The 20,046-nt window shown below is 34.8% G+C and overlaps 1 protein-coding gene across 1 annotated transcript in view; it reads left to right on the top strand.

The window, feature by feature from the left end:
- Nucleotides 1-20,046, top strand: part of STK3 (serine/threonine kinase 3) — a 233,279-nt gene that overhangs the window by 124,103 nt on the left and 89,130 nt on the right. Inside the window, exons 7-8 of the mRNA XM_031439380.2 lie at nt 7,967-8,104; nt 14,003-14,128. Of these exons, the coding sequence (XP_031295240.1) occupies nt 7,967-8,104; nt 14,003-14,128 (264 nt within the window). The remainder of the gene's footprint in view (nt 1-7,966; nt 8,105-14,002; nt 14,129-20,046) is intronic.

Consider the following 20,046-nt stretch of genomic DNA (forward strand, 5'->3'; position numbering starts at 1 on the left):
TAGCATATATACTATTTTATTGAAATGATTTAGTATGTGTTTTCTTATCCCATTAGAATCTAAGCTTCTTGAAAATTCTAATATTGTAGGTTTGGGTACATTTTAAGTGCTCAGAAAGTTAGTTGAACTGATCACACACAGGTTCTAATTTGAGAGATCTTAGAGAGAGTGGAATGTAAAGATCCTTAAGTGTTGGCTGTTGTTCACTTTTGATAGCCATGTTTTATGAATATTTTTGAATTATATTAAAGGGATATTATATTTCAGCCTTGAAAGATGGTTAAGATATAACTGGAAGCAATCAAAGGTATTGGGATTTAAATTGTGCTTGTGTGAGAGGTGGTTGTAGAGGCAGACTGCAAGTAGGTGATAACTTAAGCAGTGGTATTAAATGAAGCCTTTTTTCAATTGCAAATATAATTTTTAAAAGTTGAATATATAGTGGCCTTTATAATAAAAAGTTTAAGAGGAATCTTATGCAATCTTGTAAATAGTGTATTGATATTTTGAATTTTTGAGACTGTACCATCTTTCAGTCTCTGTTCCTGCATACTTGTCATTTTATTGTGAAGGTAATCATTCTTTACTGTTTTATTTTCTCATTTTCACTTTTCTTTTAATAAAACATTTCCTTGTGATTTTGTAATTCAGACATTTGTCATTTTTATGGCCGTATGTTACTCCATTTTGTTGATATATAGTAGTTTACTTTTAGCCATTCCTTAATTTTTTTCTGTTTTTTTGTTTGCTTTTTGCCACTATTGCGGTAAGTGAACTATAGTCATCTTTGTACAAATAGCTTTGCATTTTCTTTTCTGGAGACTGAATATGTGTCATAGAGCCTTTACCTTATAATAGAATTATCTGTGGAAAAAAGTTTGATAGAAACATGAAGATAGTGTGATATAGTTAAGGAGCCAGATTAGACCTGATTTCTAGTTCTGACAGCCACTCTACTAGCTGTGTGAGCTCGAAAAAGCTAGTTAAGTGAGCCTCAGTGGTAAAATTGGGTTAATAATAACAACGTTATTGTGCCTTTCCAGTGTGGCAGGTGCTGTTCTAAGTATTTTCCATGTATTAACCCATGCACACTTCAGAACAGCTCTGTGAAATAGCCCTGTTATCATTCTGTTATTTCCATTTTTAAAATGCAGGAGTAATGTGTGTCAGATAAGCTTCCTTCACTGGTGGTGTTACGGTGCCCAGTGCCATCTAGAGCTGGCTCAGACCTCTAGGGCTGATCACCCTGCACTGCCAGGGCACCAGCTGTGCCCTTCCCTTAATTTGACTCCTAGGCAGGCAGATGGGCTTTTATGAGCTAGATCAATGATTACTGAAATTTCTGCAGCTGGAGCTGGAGTGCGTTATGAGGTCATGCTTGCAATGCCTTAACCCTGGGCATAGTGTAGAAAGTGCACCCCAAGATCACCCAAGGGCAACTCTAGATTTTAGTATTCTCTTCAGACCTCTGTCTCTTTTTGCTTTTGAGGGAGTGGTGATAAAAACTTAGACTTGTGTTTTTACATTAACATCGCACAGGCTTTTTGTTATCCTTTCCTCCTCTACCTCCATCTTCTTTCTAAGCAGCAGTTTAATACTTGTCTGGCTTTTATTTAACCCCTAGATTGCTAGGAAGTTAGAGTGCCAGAGTCTTTTAGACCCAAAAAAGAATGAAAAATACCTAGTCCAACCATCTCACTTATATGAAAAAACTGAGGCCACACAATCAGAGGATATTTTAGAACTTCAGCCTGTTTTTCTGACCTAAGTCCAGAGCTGGCTTCAATCCATTGTGTTGTTTACTCTTATTCCTAGTACTCTTTTAAAAATATTTTTACTATATATTTTTAGGAATTATATATTTTTATTTGACTTAGCTTTCTACCTCTGTATTACGCTTACTATCAAGAAAACAGTTATGTTTGTTTTTAGTTCTTTGCAATTTTATAAAATGCTTTCTTATCCTTTATCTCATTTATTTGCTGTGAAGATAACCTTTTTGCTCATGGGCCTGAGGTTCTTGAATAGTGGCACAGATTTCTTTGTTGTTCCAGCCTGTCCTTCTGTTCGCAGATAAATCCAGCTACCTTAGTTTCAGACTCATGTGTTGACTCACTCTGCTGAGATTGTAAAGTTCAGGCATTGTGGTTTCTCCGCTCCAGCTCTTTCCACATCCTCCGGGTGCTCCTGGAGTCCAAGGCATGAAGTTCCAGGCATGAAGATAGTTAGTTGTTTTGAGGTGATTATATTTCTTAGCCTCTTAAGACTACTTGTGATCAGGGAAGTTCTTTTAAAAACTTAATTGCAGGTTCAATATGTAGTTAAGCAACACATCGTGTAGAAACAAACACAGGGATAATCATGTCATTTATTGTACTAACATTCTTCAATCAAAATGGTGTTAGAGATAAGATAAATTATATGGCTGTAATGTGTGTTCATGCGATTTGGTTGGTGGCAAGGAAGGGAGTAAATTGTTAGTGTATGACAAGCCACTGATTGTCAAAACTTTCTACTACAGGGGCCTGTTACCTAATCAGCTTGCACAAAACCTGGAGATCCTCAAGAGGATTCTCTCTGATTGATGATTAGGTTAAATTAGTTGTACAAGGTGAAGTCTGTGAGAGAATCTGTCAGTTTGTTGTTGATTATCTAACCTAAAAAATGAAAATAAAAGGTATAGTGGTTTTCCTGGAGACTTTTCAAGTCTCTATATTTCAGTAGATCATATGTTAAGACTTATTTGTTTGAACTGTATGCAGTTTAATGCTTGTTTGAGAATAGGAATGTGAACATTTTAGGATCACTTTATGATAGTACTGGGTAAATAAGCGTTAGAGTTAAGCTTTTTATCCTAGGGTTTCTAATAGCTACTGCTAAGGTGAGCTTTATATGTTAAGATTATCTGAGATAAGACTGCAACTCATTGGCTCAAAGTTCAAAGGGGAGAGCATTAGCTTCAAGGACATAAATCACTGAGTTGTTATCCATCAGTTTGTAACAGAAGTGCAGATGAACAACATTTATCTAGACAATCTAGTATCATTTACCTGCAGTTTGAGGTCAGTCTGTATAGGGGCTTAGGTAGGTACTTTGAACTATTTTGCAGAGATGAGAGTTCAAATTTATTTTATTCTTTAATTTGAAGTAGCAGGTGGTTTTGTGTGTCTTTTTGCAGCAGCTGATATCAACCCCATTTTGCCCATCCTTAAAGCCACATTACATTCTCCTTCAACTATAGAGCTGAGGTTAGTTAGGTTATTTACAGAATAATTTTATTTTCTAGCATTCCACTGTTTGCTGTTTGTTTCGTATGTGTTAGTTCCCCACCCCCAACAATTTGTGAGCTCTGTGGATCCGAGATATGCGTCTTGTTTTAAAATCTGTAATGGCAGGGCTTACAAAGTTAGATACATAAAGGGGGGGCCATCAGGTAAAGTAAGTAATTGAGCCAGGCCAGATGGTCTGGCCCATATAAAAGGGAGAACATGCATCTTGGGTAAAATCAGTCTAATTCCAGCCGACTTTTACCTTGTGGGACTATGGGCTCAGTGTTGCCTGAACAAAGTGTATCTACTGATGCTGTTTGACCTGTGACCTATCAGTTTGCTTCTTCTTTAGTGGAACATAGCTTGGAGCACACAGACAATACTTGGTACGTACTTGTCATTTGGTAGATGCTTATTGTGTCATAAAACAGGCAACACTGCTTTTGAAAGACTATCTTAGCTGTAATACATGTAATATGATGTAAGATGTATAAGAATGTTCTCTTCTATTAAAGGATTTTCTCTTTTTCAAAGAAGATGAATACACTAATAAAGAGATTAACTCTTACCTAGAATCAACAGACTTGGACATTGAATCTTCACTGCTTTGTCCACAGAAAGTCCTTTGGATCACTTTCCAAGTTAGAAACCAGTGATAACACATGGTGGTAAACCGCTGTATATTTTGGGGGCTTTCAAAAGAATAATATAGTAAATTGTTAGAATACCTGAGTGCCTTGCAATTAAGGTGTCTGTTTTTTAATTTTTGAATTCTGCAATAGTCTTCTGATTTTCCTTTTTTCTAGCCCCCAAATGAGGTTAGGATGTGCTCTTGTTCTTTTGTAATATCTCATAACTCATTTCTTCCATTTCATTCCTGTAGATACCATCCTAATTTGAACTTTATATTACTCATCCTGGGACATCTACACTAGCCCCTAGCTGCCTTTTCTATTCCATATTTAGAGTGTCTCCAGGTTTGTTTGTTTGTTTTCCTTAATCCTTTTCCAGAGCCATAAACAAACTCTGATTAAAAGCAAAAACATAAACACACACACACCCCTCAGGAAAAAACCTTCTCTCAGTTGTGCACTTTTTTGCTGACCAAACTCCATATCCTCCATTCCACCTTCTAATCTTATCATTTCTTAGTTGCTTACAGGGTAATCAGCTTGTTCTCTGCTCCTCCCAACAATCTTATTTCATGCTCTCAATTTTCCTTATGCTATTTCTTCTAAGGGGAATGACCTCTTCATAATGCCTTATATCATTTGTTTTATTGTATTATTCTTTAAATCTTTTACTGTTCTTTCTTTACCAGACTAGGTTAGAAGTTTCCTAAGGGTAGTGACTGTATTTCCTGCTGCATCTTTGAACTCCATATAATGTCTAACACCATGCTTTGTGTGTAGCAGGCATTTAACAAATATTCCTGAACTTGATTAGTACTTTACATTTTTCCTCATCCATATTTTATTGTGTATTTTAATACACACAACATAAAATTAATCTTTTTAACCATTTTTAAGTGTACAGTTTTGTGCTGTCATGAACATTCACATTGCTATACAACCATCACCAACCATCCCTCTCCAGAACTTTTCTTTATCTTCCCCAGCTGAAACTCTGTGCCCATTAAACACTATCTCCCTTCTCCTCCATTTCCCGCAACTCCTGGCAACCACCATTCTGCGCTCTGTCTCCATAAATTTGACTACTCTAGGAACCTTATAATAAGAGGAATCAGGCAGTATATTTGCCCGCATGCAACTGACTTATTTTACTCAGCACAGTGTCTTCAAGGTTTATCTCTGCTGTAGCATGTGTCAAATTTTTCTTCCTTTTTAAGGTTGAATAATATTACATTGTATATGCATATACAGTATAAATACCATATTCTGTTCATTCATCTGTCATGGGTTGCCTTTTCACTCTGTTGATAGTATACTTGATGCATGGAAGTTTTAAATTTTGATTAAGTCCAGTTTATCTGTTTGTTTCTTTTGTTGCCTTGATTTTTAGTGTCATATCTAAGAAATCATTGCCATGTTCAGTGTCATGAAGCTTTTCCCCTGTTTGCTCTTACTGTTTTTAAATTTATTTTGAGTTAATTTTTGTATATGGTGTAATGTAAGAGTCCAAATTCATTTTTATTGCATGTGGATGTATGTAGTTTTCCCAGCACCATTTGTTGAAGACTATATTTTCACCAGTGAATAGTCTTTCCCTCGTTTTTATTTCATTGAATGATCTTCAACTTTACTATTAGAGTTGTGACTATAGTAAGTTTTAAGACCTTTCTTTCACTGTCTTGTCTTAAAGGCTACTTGCTTGTGCTTTTTTCCCCACTTGGAAATAAAAGAGGGAGGACCAGGGAGGATGTATACATTGAAAACACAACCATCATTTATCATCTATCTTCTTATTAGCTGCTTGTTTAGACTTAGTAACCCTCCTTGCTCCTCCTTCTTCAAACATTGTAGAAACGTTAGAATACTTTGTTAATCTTTTTAAAGACCCCTTTGTAGGTCTGAAATTTTGTTTTTAAGTCACTTAAACATTCTGGACTTTTCCTTTTCTGTTAAATGAGAATATTGAGGTAAATGATCTCTCATGTATCTTTTACTATGGAAATCTTGTGACTTTAAGATACTTGTGAATGGCTTTTTAACAGTAAAAATCATGTGGAAAGTGGAATGGTTTTATTATATCAAAGGAATACATTAAAATTGATAACCCCAAGAATATATTTATCACTTTGTCTACAGTTTTGATATTTTCTCCATAGATGAACAGAAGTTTTAAACATAACTATGATGAGTTTTTCCCAGTGGTTTAAAAAAAAAAACTTAGTTTCTAAGTATTATTGTAGTTTGTAGTATAGCCATCTTTACTTTCTTTATGTATTAAGAAGAAAGGACATAAATGTTCATGTACATGAAATTTGCACATGAAGAGAGAGGACCACCAAAAACCAGGTGAAAAAAATAAGCTAGAACAGAGACAGAAAGTCAGAGAATTCTGAAGCCTAGAAAGGGAGTTTTTTTGATACTTCACCCCTGAATATATCGTTGAGAGGTCCATGTTTGTATATTCTGCATATGTATATATTAATTGATTGCTGAAAAGCCATTTTTTCCTCATTTCACCTGTTGTGTTGATTGTATAATTGTATATAAACTTACCTGTTAAACTACAATTGGTTATAATATGGTTGAGTTAATTTTGCTTTGTAAAATTTTTGTCATTGCCATATTTGCCTCTTATCTTTTTAAATAACATTTATGTGGGAACAACTTGGAGGGATCTCCAGGGAGCTCTGCTGGGTGAAAAAACAAACAAACAAAAAAAATCCCTAAAGGTTACATAGTGCCTGATCCCATTTATAGAACATTCTTGAGTAACAAAATTACAGAAATGAAGAACAGATAGGTAGTTGCCGGGGTTAAGGACTATGAAAGGACAACCAGGGGATGCCTGTGGAGATGGAAACATCCTGGATCTTAGCTGTACCAATGTCAGCATACTGGTTGTGATATTTTACATGTTACCAATGGATGGAACTGGGTAAAGGACACAAAGGATCTCTGTATTATTTCAGGTCCATGCAATGATCTCAGAATAAAAGGTTTAATGATAGCTAACTAACTAACTAACTGAGTAACTAACATGTGGGAATGAAAATGATAATAGCGAGTATCTGTCAAGTGCTTGGTACATTTAATTAAATTGGATTACTGTTTTCATATCTTTTCAAAGAAAATGATGTTTTAGTGATGTTGTTTTATCAGGAACTATTCTAGAGCCCAGGAGAGAAGTTAATTCATTATATACAGTGATTTCCTAAGAATACTAGGGATTTATTCTCTCAGTCAAAAAAAGGATGACAGGGAAGACTTTTAAGAGTTTTTGCGTTTTGAACTATCTGTATATATTATCATTTGTACTAAGTTATTAATACTAAATCAAATCATTAGTGATATATTAAAGTGGTATATTACCTTTAAAACTTTTCATTTGGAATTCTGACTCATATTTAGAAAGAGAAATTAACATCTTGGCTGTGTCAAGTGTTATTTCAAATCACAGCAGTAATTCTATATATACTTAAATATTCTGGATTGCAGAAGCAAATTGGACTTCTGCTAGCCATTCTGAAAAGCAATGCCTATATAAAACTGAAATTGGAAGTAAATCTGGCATGCAATAGCAAAATTTGATGGACTAATTTTTTGTTTGTTTTGGTGGGGAGGTTAATTTATCAATGGAGACACTGGGGATTGAAGCCAGGACCTTGTGCATGCTAAGCATACACTCTACCTCTGAGGCATACTCCCCTCCTTGCAATAGCAAAACTTGAGGATATATCTGTTGATATATCTGTTTAACCAGGGAATGTCCTTAGTTTAGTAAAAGGGTTAGAAATGCAGTCTTCTTTGGAGACTGATTTAAAATGATAGATAAAGAATGATGTGCTCAATGAGCTACAATTCAAATAGAGGAAATTTAATGGGAAATTATTACATTAGTAGCAGATGGACTTCCTTCCTGAATTGCAATCTTACCAGGAAATCCTAGAATAGCTTAAATTTGTTTTTCAGATTTAGAGTCTGATAAAGAGAAAGATAAAGAGATTTGTTTACTTGGTGTGTTATTAGGGTTCTTACTGTGTCTTTTGGATATTTCATTTTTACTAGGCTATTTTTATGATTCCCACAAACCCACCGCCAACATTCAGAAAGCCAGAACTTTGGTCTGATGATTTCACCGATTTTGTTAAAAAATGCCTAGTGAAGAATCCTGAGCAGAGAGCTACTGCAACACAACTTTTACAGGTCAGTGTGTATGTCTCTAAGGGTAGGATATTTTCTTCATACCTTTTAGTTTTCTGACATTGACCAGAATTTCTGTGAGTTTCATTAACTGATTTCTAAAGATGTAAACCTCCCAGGAAATGTGGATTAATTTTGAAACACACGCACACACATGTGCAAGTGCACACATGCGCACACACACACACACACACACACACACACACACACAGACACACCCCATTCTTCTCCTGTATGTTCTTTCCTCATTTTTTTATTTCTGTTGCCAAGTTCAGTCTTCTGCCTCCCCTGCTCCCTTCTTTTTTTATTTTTGTTGTCAAGTCTTTCCTCCTGAAGTTGTTTTAAAATAAAACTTCCAAAGGATTCTCATTTCAGAAATGAGTTCTTGTCTTCATTGGTACTGCTTCTTACATTTTTTTCGTGATGTATTATTCCTTGACCCAGAATTTCTTCTTTGACTTTTTACTCTGTAAGATACGTAACTACAAGATCCCTGAACTCCTTAAAAAGATCACCTGTTATAAATACTGGTTACAAGATTACCTAAATGAAGAGGTTCAGTGTCCCTGTGCGATTAGACTTTGTATCCAGAGTTATCAGGAGGTTTTTTGTTTTTTTTTTTTTTAATCTGCTTTGACATTAAATGCAAATACAAATAAGTTAATACTTTTAATGAGTATTTGTGAGTCTTTATTTCCCCAGCAGAATTGAGTCAGACCTCTAAGCTAAGCTAAGTGTACATGGTAACAAAACTTAATATTTGTTAAGTGACAAAAGAATTAGAAACATAGTTCTTATAAAAAGTGATTTCTCCAGGGTACTATTTTTTAAAAAGGGGTATGGGAAATAGGCCATTAAATATAAGGTTTATTACTATGAAAATTTAACTTAATCTCCACAAAAGGCAATTTAGCAATATCTGTCTAGAATAAAATACCATATATTCTTTGACCCAGAAATTATATGTCTAGAAATTTATTCTATGGAAAAATTTAACCATGTGTGAAATAATGTGTAAAATTCTTCATAGAACATTGTAATAGCAAATGATTAGAAACAACATAAATATCTGTTAAAAAATTGGAAGCAATTTGAGGTCCATTGAGAGGAATGATTGGCCAAATACACACATCTGCACACACATATGCATATGTACATATGTCAATGCTCGTAGTGGAGTAGCTCTAGAAAAATAAGGAAGAAACTGTCCTCCGGAGAAGGTCATGGTATGGCTGAGAAGCAAGAGTGAGATGGAGACTTATTTTTTGCTGAAGGCTCTTTTGAGCCTTTTGAATTCTGTGTTATGTGCAAATATTACCTTTCAAAACTCAGTTAATTGAAACATTCATTTTGAAGATCACCAGCATTTCAAAGGAATTTTGAGCACATAAATCAAGGGCCTGTTAGTGCTATTGTGAGTATCTAAATTATTCAGCCCTAAAGAAGTCAAGAAAGGATAGAGGGAAACAGAATAAGTGGAACAAATACTACAAAATATGACAATGAAAATACATCCAAATATATCTGGTAACTGATTTTTGGTTAATGTAACCAGTATTTCTTTTTTTGTCTTTCTTCCTAATCTTTTGTGGTCTTTCTTAAGAAATTTTGTTTTTAACCTAAAGTTTTTAGGGTGAAAAAAAGCATTTAAGAAATATTCAAGTAAAATTCCTCTTAAAGGAGTTTTGCATATGTCTTAAGTATTATATGAGTTAAATTATATTTTAATTTTCAGAATACAATCTTATTACCAAGTTTTCGTGGACACTTTTCTGTAATCTACATGTATAGATTATACCATATTGACTTCTAGATTTTGATAAAGTTTCTAAAAAGGAATTCATGCTGAATTTTTTATAGTGGTTTATTTTCTGACACAAAGTTGATAATTGTGTAAGTTTAAAAGAATCATAGACTGAAGGGATCCTTTGAGATTGTTGAATTGAACTCAGTAGTTTTAAAAACATGAGGATATTGAAACCCCACGGACAAGGTTCAGGTTCAGCGTAGTGGCACTAGAGTTCTTTGATCTGAAGATGATCCTTACACCTGCATGTGGGCAGCCTAGAACCTAAAAGTCAGCTCTTGCCATAGGCTGGGCTTCTGAAAGAATATTAGCTTGACTGAGATCTGCCATTATTCAAGCTGATTCATGGGCTTGGCTAGCACAGGTGGTCATGGGTCACTCTTTGAACTCCCATGGCCTGTGACTTATTCTTCATTTTACCAGTTCAGGTGAGGAGTAGAAACTCTGCCTACCTTGCCGTCCCTTCCATTTCTAATATAATTATCTTAAATAGTTCCTCTTTATATATTGAGATTCATATCAAACAGTGTTATGATGTTTGTTTTTGTTTTAATTTTCAAACAATTGTGAAAACTCAAGAGAATAAGGGAAATCTATTATATTTAACCTATTTTTGCTCTTTCCATTGTTCTTTCTCCTAATGTTCCAGAGTTCCTTCTTTTATTACTTCCTTTCTGTTTAGAAGGAACATTTAGCCATTCTCTCTTTTTAAAATTTTTAAATCTTTAATTTGTTTTCTTATTTTTTTAGTTGATGTATCATCAGTTACAGTGTGTTGGTTTCTGGTGCACAGCACAATGTCCCAATCATGCATATATATACACATACTCATTTTCATATCCTTTAGTCATTCTTTTTGGGTAACACATTCTCTTCATTCTCTTAGTTTTCCTTCATCTGAGAACATCTTGTTTATTCTTCACCCCTGAAGGAAATTTTCACTGCCTATAGAATTCTTGGTTGACAGTTCTTTCAACATTTGGAAAATGTTGTCCCACTTCCTTCTGACATCCATGGTTTCCTATGAGAACCCTGCAGTCATCTAAATTGTTCTACCCTTGATCTTTTTAAGATTTCTTATTTGTCTTAATTCTCTGAAGTTTAATTATGATGTGTCTTGATATGGATTTCCTTGGATTTATACTGTTTGGGATTTATTCAACTACTTGAATCTCTGGGTTTGTACCTTTTGCCAGTTTGAGGAATTTTCCAGCCATTATTTTTTCAAACACTTTTTGAGCCCTACCCTCTTCTTTCTAGGACTCTCTGTTGACACAAATGTTAGATTTTTTGTTTGTTTGTTTGTTTTAGTCCCATAGGTTCTTGAGGTTTTGCTCATTTTTATTTCACTCTAGTTCTCTCTATTGTTCATATTGGGTAGTTTTTACTGTTCCACATTCTGATGCACTGATTCTTCCCTCTGTCCTCATTCTGCGATTGAGCCAGCCCATCCATCAAGTTTTTATTTTTCTTATATTTTTATTTCTAAATTTTCATTCATTTCTTTTTTATACTTCTAATTCGTTACTGAGACTTTCTAGTTTTTTTTTGTTTGTTTGTTTACAAGCATGTTTGTAATTGCTCACTGAAGCATTTTTATGATGTTGGCTTTAGAATCTTCTTTGGATAATTCTCATATCCAGATTGTCTTGATGTTGATACCTGTTTATATTTTTCTGCCTAAGTTGAGATTTTCCTGCTTCTTGTTATGATAAGTGATTTTCGTTTGAAACCTGAGCATTTGGGGTGTTTTGTTATGAGACTCTGGATCTTATATTTTCTGTGGTAAGAGGAGTCCTCTGACACTGCTTCAGTGGAGTAAAGGGAGCCGTCTTATTTCTGCCAGGTAGCGTTAGGATGGAGGAGTGGTTTCTTACTACCATGGGACAGGGTATATTATGTCCCTTATCAAAATTATATGACTTTTTCTTCATTTACGATTTTTTGCCTTCAATTCTACTTTTTTGGATCATGTTATTCTTGATAATTGTTTTATATTTGATTAATATTTCATTGCCTATCTTTGACTTTTAACCCAAGTTCTTTACAGTATTCTCCTATAGACACATAATTTGCATTTATTTAATTAAGTATATCTCATGTAGAAAGCATGTAGCTGAATTTATCTTATGAACCAAGTGGCTTTTAGTACTTGACTAAAATACTGTTTAATAAATTGTAATTCAACCCATTTATTCACATTGGTTTATGCTAATAACATTTTAGTCACAGTTACCGTGTTTAATTTTCACAATCTCATTTTCTCTGTTTTTTGCAGTTGTTGTTGTTCTGTTCTTTTCTGTGTTGCTTTGCATTTTAGAATTTTATCACCTGCTATTTTTTAAAAGCCTTTAAAAATACTCTTTAAAAATCTGCCAGTCTATCTGATAAAACTTCTCTTCTGGTTATCAAGAATGCTCAAATAATATGGCCTTGTTCTCTAAGTACCCTTTTAACTTTATTAACCAGTTCCTCTTTGTTTTTCAAAATCATGTCTGTAGCAGTTTGGTCAAGAAAACATTAGTTCAGATGAAGTCAGACATGCCGAGATTTTGAGATTAGGAACGTTGAGCTCCATAGACTAATGGTAGCAGCACATTGTATAGTCAGTTCATAAATGCACTGCATGAAAGTAGGTTTGCTGTAGACTGGATGTACCATATGTATATTTTGGCATTTTGTAAAGACAGAATTGTGGCTTGGAGGATTGACTCATAATTTTTCCTGAGAAGATAAAAGTACACTACAATTTGAGATGTCTGTCCTTTTTTTAGAGAAATAAAATTCTATTGGTTCCCACTTTTTGGAGCATTGGTCTTCTTTCACTTCTGTTAGAATATAGTCAGTAAATCCTTCTTAAGAATTCTTCCATCAGATTCTGTATTTCCTCTTGATTGTGGCAGCTGTGTTTTTAACCCAGGTTCTTAATTCACATCTGTATTACTACAGTTTCTCCCCATCCTGTTTCATTTCCAGACTCTCCTGCAAGATTGTGCTATCATAGACATTCTTTTCCTAACACTATGCTCTTGCTTATGTAATGGAAGTGGCTGTCAGACAAAATTCAGGTATCTCATCCTAAGCATTTATCCCTCTTGTCCTACTGTTACCTGTATTTAAACTCACAGGACACCATTTCTCTAAACAGGGTTTCTGTTTTGACTAGACAGATCTTCCTGTGGTGTTTTAATATACATCCCCTATCTTTGTGTGTGTGTTCATGCTGCTCATGCTTTCCCTTCTCCCTAAAACGGTCTGTTTCTTCTTTATGAGGGATCTGAGATTACCTCACCTTTTCTTTTACATCTCTTAATCATTCATGCTGTGCTGAGTCATCATGAATATGACTTATATGTCACATTGTAATTTTTTTATGTTTGCCTCTTATTCCTTATTCTACATAATAAGTTCCCTAAGGGTAAAGAACATGTCTTCAATTATTATTAATTTTTATGACCTTTCCACCAATGTTTCTCAGAATTTTTCAGACTAGGACTGGGGTTTCTTCCTACTTGCTCCTCCACCGTCCTCCAGGGCACTGTCTTTGTCTGTTTCCCAGCTTAGCAGAAAGAGAGGTCGTGGAAGAGTGCACACTCACAGGGGTTTAAGGCCCAGATCAGGAAGTAGAAAACAACGCTGACACTCACATGTCACTGGTGAGAACTTAGTCTCATAATCACAACCAGCTGAAAGGGAGGCTGAGAGATGTAGGACCTACCTGGGCAGCCGTAGTTCCCAGCCACAGCTCTATTTGGATAGGTGACTAGGAGTCTCCACCACAGGTATCTTGATAGAACTTAATTTATCTAGTGATCAGTCTAAAACTGCTATAAAAGAATTTATTGGTTCTTTGCCATCAATCCTAGAAATTTTTATAATCTGGTAAAATTCTTACCCATAGTTTTCCCAAATGATATTTTCACCATTTTAAAGCCTCTTCCAAATGTCAGTAATTTCTTCTTTAGCACTAACATTTTTTTAAATCTTTAATCATTGAAGCTTATGACTGGTTCACATTTCCATGTTGTTTTAATGTTTCTTAGCTATAATTCAGGGAAACTTTGAAGTTATACCATTGAATTTTACTTTTCTAGCATCCTTTTATCAAGAATGCAAAACCTGTATCGATTTTAAGAGACCTGATCACAGAAGCTATGGAGATAAAAGCAAAAAGACATGAAGAACAGCAGCGAGAACTGGAAGAAGAGGAAGAAAATTCGGTTCGTAATTACCCTCAAAAAGTTGATTTTTTTCTTTTGAGTCATTTTCCTTTAATTTTGTTTTTTTTCTTTAAGTATATCAAAAGCACTTCCTGTTTTATGGTACGACTGAGTACGCTTGTTCAGTAAATCTCAAAATATATTTTGTTTTCATTAAAATGTTTGCCATCCTTTTCTGATGTCTTAAGTATTAGTAATTAATGGGAGTGTAAAGTTGATACAATAGGCTTGTACAGTATCTAGTATCTAATTGACACTCTTTTTTTGTTAGATAAATATTGTCTTGAATTTGGTCAATTTTGTGTCATATCTTCTAGAACTTAACTCTTTAACTGATCATCAACTGTGCTGTAGGTAGAGTACCACAATAGAAAAAAGCTTGAGTGACATGTAAGGACCAGTTCATTCCATTTACTTTATATTAGTGCATCAGTGCATTTTAATCAAATAAAAGTTGTATCTATATATCACATTTTATAATGTTTAATGTTTCTGTGCTTCATTAATGATTTTTCCCTTGTTTCAAATTACAAATGTTTTTTCTGGTTAGTTAAAGATGAGATATAGAGATAAATACATCTTGGTATCCAGTGAGCCATTAAATCTGATAACACAAATATTTTATTTTTATATTGATTAAAAATGTCTTTGATAACATCGTCTATATTTTCCCCTAGACGTCTTTTTTTTTGATCTTACAGTTTATGCATACAAATAGTATTATTTTGTTAATGCAAATTTACTTTTAATTTCAGAGACTGGTTACTCAGTTGGGATTTCTTTTGAAATTTTTTTACCCTTTTCAACAGTTTTTTTTTTTTTTTCAATTTTTTTCTTTTTTTGCAGAGGAGGTAACTAGGTTTGTTTGTTTGTTTGTTTATTTGTTGATGGAGGTACTGGGACTTAAACCCAGGACCTTGTGCATGTGTAGCATGCACTTTACCACTGAGCAATACTCTCCCCACCTCTTCACCAGTTATTAAACCTTGTGTCCTATGGTAGCCTAGGACAAAGACAAGTGTGCATCTTTGCAGAGCTGATTTATAATCATTTTCTTCAGATATTCATCTACATCAGTTATTCATTTGGCAGTGACTATGGACTGCCTGGTGAGGCAGATGCTTTAAGCATAAAATGTTTTGGCAATAAATTCACCATTCAGAATTTTAAATAACATCCTCATAAAGGTTTGTTTTTTTTTTTTTTTTTTTTTTTTTTCGTAAGTGATGTGGGATGATGTAAAGACCTTGGTTCTTGCTTTCAAAGGGTTTTATAGTTCCCACTCTGGGTTCCTGTGTGATAATGGATAAGTTATTTTTTTATTTCTCGCTACAAATGATTCACATCTTACTGTAAAGGTTAATTTTTTAGTGGGTTTTTCTGTAGTTTCAGAAGCACTTTTGTCATATTATTTCATTTGATATTTAAAAGAAGTAAGATTGGATATGTGTATATTATTACCCATTTTGCAGTTGATTGAAATAAGGTTAGGAGTCATTTACCAAAGTTCACAAAGCTGGTGAGGATCTAAGAATAAAACTACGTTTTTTTTACTTTTAAACTCCCATTCTCCTTCATTAAGACTTTATGCCAACTTTTCAATCAAATATTTATTAGTACTTCTGAAAACATATAACATTGGCTTATCAAAGTTATATAATTTTTAAGAAGATTATGTTCTCAAAAAGTCTCTTCTTTGCCCTTCTGGGGTGGTACCCATTGGCTTTCCTTCACCTGATGCAAGCTTCTTATCAGTGCCGGACTAGTTACCTGCCTTTAATTAGCTGTTGTTGGACAGATGACTATTTTGTTTTTCTCTTGTCCTCCTATGCTTAATTATAGGCTGATTTCCATTTCTGATGGGTAGGGAACCATTGACTGCTCCAGTTGTTGCTAGTTTTGGGGGTTTTTTTTATTGAAGTATAGTTGATTTACAATGTTTGTTAGCTTCAGGTGTGCAGCAAAGTGATTTAGTTAGACACATATATATACACATATATATATGTATTTCCACATTCTTTTCCATTATATGTTACTACAAGATACTGAATATAGCTTCCTGTGCTGCACCGTAGGTCCTTATGTTACTCGTTTTTAAGACCTTACTGTAGTCACTTTGGTTACTTTCTGCCACTTTGGTGATTTCTTTCTTCACTGTTTTCCTCTGTTTCACTGTTTTCCTTTCCACTAAGCTCCAGTTACATTGATCTTCTTTCAGATTTTTAAATTATTTATACATGCCAATGACCTTTCCTAACTCAGGGCCTGTGCATGTCCCATTCCCACTGCTTGAAACACTCTTCTTCCCTGAGAAGTCATTGAATATAAAGGTTCTCATATTTTGAGCCTCTGCTTTAAATATCGTAAGCTTGGCAGCTTAAAACAACACACATTTATTACTTCGTGGTTTCTGTAGATCAGTATTTCAGGAGTGGCTGAGTTGAATGATTCTGGCTCAGTCTCTCCTGAGGTACAGTTTAAATGTTGTTTAGAGGTGCAGTCATCTGAAGGCTTTTCAAGGACTGGAGTTCCCAGAGAACTCACTCATCTGGCTCTTGGCAGGCTGCCTCAGCTTCCTACCACATTGGACTCTCCACAGGGGTATTTGAAAGTCATCACAGTCTAGCAACTGACTGCTACCAAGAGAGAGAACAAGGAGGACATCTCAGTGCCTTTTGACATAGTCTCAGGAGTTACACACTGTCAATTCTACCACACTGTATTTGCTACAAGAAGTTACTGGTCATGGAAAATGATGGAGTAGTGAAATCTAAGAATCAGTGGCTCCTCAGAAGTAACTATTAAGTTGGCGAAACTAAAAATCAACCTTTCAAAACACTAGAATCTGGGGAAAAAAAAGCAGCCGGGGAGTGTTTAATGAAGAAAGGCAGTTAAGTTTTGGTAAGAAAGTGTTGTGGCATTTTTGCTTTACAATCCTGCCATCCCCAGTTTTTTAGCTCAGTGGCAGCCATGGGAACAGTGGTGGAGGTTGGGGTGGGAGAGGAGGAAGAACCTTGTTTTCAAAAGATTGTGCTTTTGCATTTTGAGCTATCTGGTAACTCCCTGGGGGACTGGCACAGAGGCTTGCCTTTGTTTTGGTCCCCTTGAACTGGAGCAGCTTCCTGGATGATGTCTGTCAAAAACATCTAAATCTTCTAGAGTTAATAAACACTTTCAGCAAAGTTGCAGGGTATAAGATTAACACACAAAAATCAATTATGTTTTTATGCACCAGTGATGAACAACGCAAAAAGGAACTTAAGAGAACAATTCCATTTACAATAGCATCCAGAAGAATGGACTGCCTAAGAATATACGTGGTTGAGGAGGTGAAAGAATTAGACAGTGAAAAATACAACACATTGCTGAAAGAAATTTAAAAATACCTAAATTAAGATATCCCATTTTCATGGATTAGAAGACTTACTGTTGTTTAAATGACAGTACTCCCCAAAGTGACTCACATATTTATCCAGTCCCTATCAAAATCCCAGTGGTCTTTTTTTGCAAGAAGGAAAAGCCAGTCTTCAAGTTCATATGAAACAAGTGGCCTCAAGTAGCTAAAACAGTATTGGAAAAGAAGAACAAAGTTGGAGGATTCACTTTCCAATTTCAAAATGTAATACAAAGCTACAGCTATTAAATTGATGTGTTACTGACGTAAAGATTGACATATACACCAATGGAATAGAACTGAGAGTCCATAAACCTAGATATCTGTGGCCAGTTAATTTTCAATGAAAGTATGGAGATCATTCAGTGGAAAAAGAGCGGTCTCTAACTGTTGGTGCTGGGGCAGCTGGATTAGCCACATGTAAGTGATGTTGGACCCCTACCTCTTATCGTATACACTGACTTTTTACTATAAGGTCTAATAGGATTAATCAGTGACCAAAATGTAAGAGGTAAAAGTTTATCACTTTTCAGGCTGTTATTAGGACTGTCTTCCAAGTGCTTCAAGCTTCTGCCCATTGCCCTGTTCCAAAGCCATCCCATTGTTTTCGGTATGTGTGCACATCCAGGTGTGGGGAATTAGGTTCTACCTTTTGAATGGGGGACTGTCAGAATATTGAGGGCCGATCTAAAAAATCACATTAGGTTTTTATGATTTCTTTATTTTTCAAATAAGCATTTATTCTCTGGAGCCAAGCTAGTGTTTCTGGTGAAAGTATTATGCCATATTTTGTTGTTCAAATTGAAATCATAAAAAATTAAAAGTCTTGGCAGAGTTACACTTTGAGCAGTATTCATTTGCTATGCTTTAGATTATGTTCTCAGGCAGTAGTTTCCATCTTGAGATCATTTTGTCAGTTGTGCCCTGAATATAAATAAGTATCTACACACACAGACACACTGTGCAGAGTGGATCTGAAGTCTCCCTACGTCAGAGTGTGTTTCCTCATTGCCATTCATTTTTACCAAATTTTTAAACGTTCTCTCAGAATCATTTATTGACACTGAAGGCTCAAAATTTTACATAGAATTTGTCTTTATATTTTTCATTCCTTTGAAATTCTCTTGCAAATTGGCAAAAAATTGGATTACATATATAGTTTAAAGTAAAATAGCTAAATTCTCATAAAGCTACATCTCTTTTGATGTTCATGACCAAATTGTCATTAAAGTGATACTCTAATTTTCATAATACTCAAACATTTTCATGAAATTTGCCTTCACTTCTGACCAGGTCAACACAAAATTTGACATAGGCCATCTATATAAATTGTAGGCATACAGGACTTTTTCTTGTTTCCATTCAGATTATACTAATATATCTGTGGCATTCAAGGTGTGAGCATGCATTCTGGTGACTTATTAATTATACATTAAACTATACATTCCCTTAAAATCTAATTAATTAATCATTGATTTTTAAAAGATTAGTTTTAAGTTAGCTGGTATGGCTTATTAAATATTATATAGGCACTTAAGTTTAAATAATTACACAATAAAAGTTAGTGCTTGCTGTTTTAAAATAAAATAAGGCAAACACTTCACACATGGTACATTGGAGGATTATTTAAAAGTGGAATGAATGGTTTTAATAAATTGAATTTATAAGATCACATAAAATGCATCTTTGACAAGTGGTCATTTTTAAAGTAGATTAAATGATAAGGAGTTTACAAGAATTGCTTTGTCACTGCAGCTCAGATATTTCCTGTGTGGATCACAGTGTTAACTTAAGTAAAATATAAGGATCTAAACAGATGCAAAAGAATTAAATAAAGTAAGTGTTGAACAGGAAGTAGGATACTTCTTGGTAGGCTTGCATGAGAGCTTTTCACTTTTCTGCATGTAATGGGTCTTTTATTTTCACTTTCATTTAAAGAAAGGTGTTATTTTATTTCATATTAATTTAGTAATGATTCAGAGAAAAAGGTTTTGTCTTTTAACTGGCTTTAGATGATGTTTTAGAGCTTCTATCTTTGGAAAAGAAATGAGGACTCTCTGGTGATTTCTTTATGGTCTGAACTGTAAACTTGTCAGGCTGTGGTCCTTAATGTCTGAGAGAAGACATAGTCCCTTTAAATATGATTCACTGAAGCAGTAATCTCAGCACGGGTGTGGGGAGAAATGCCAGGGTGCTTGGAAAAATCCAGTCCCCTAGAAATGGTGATACAGCCTCCAGGTGAGCATTCTCAGAACCTTCTGTCTTCCTCCTATTCCTTTTTAATAAAGGAACTTCCAGTCAGTCTATCTCTTGAGAGTCTCTTAAACTGGTAGAGAATAGTACAGCGTCAGAATCAGCCCACGCCAGTCCAGAAGCTTTTACGGTACCTAATTGGTTAAATGGGAGGGCAAGGGGTAGAATTTATCTAAGAACAGGACAGACTGCTTGGACTAAAGTCCTGATGCTGTTCCCAAGTAACTATGTCATTGGCCAAGTTATCCTCCCTGCTTCAATCACCGTCTGT

This window comes from Camelus dromedarius, chromosome 20, assembly GCF_036321535.1.
Source record: "Camelus dromedarius isolate mCamDro1 chromosome 20, mCamDro1.pat, whole genome shotgun sequence".
In the NCBI taxonomy this organism is placed as follows: Eukaryota; Metazoa; Chordata; class Mammalia; order Artiodactyla; family Camelidae; genus Camelus; species Camelus dromedarius.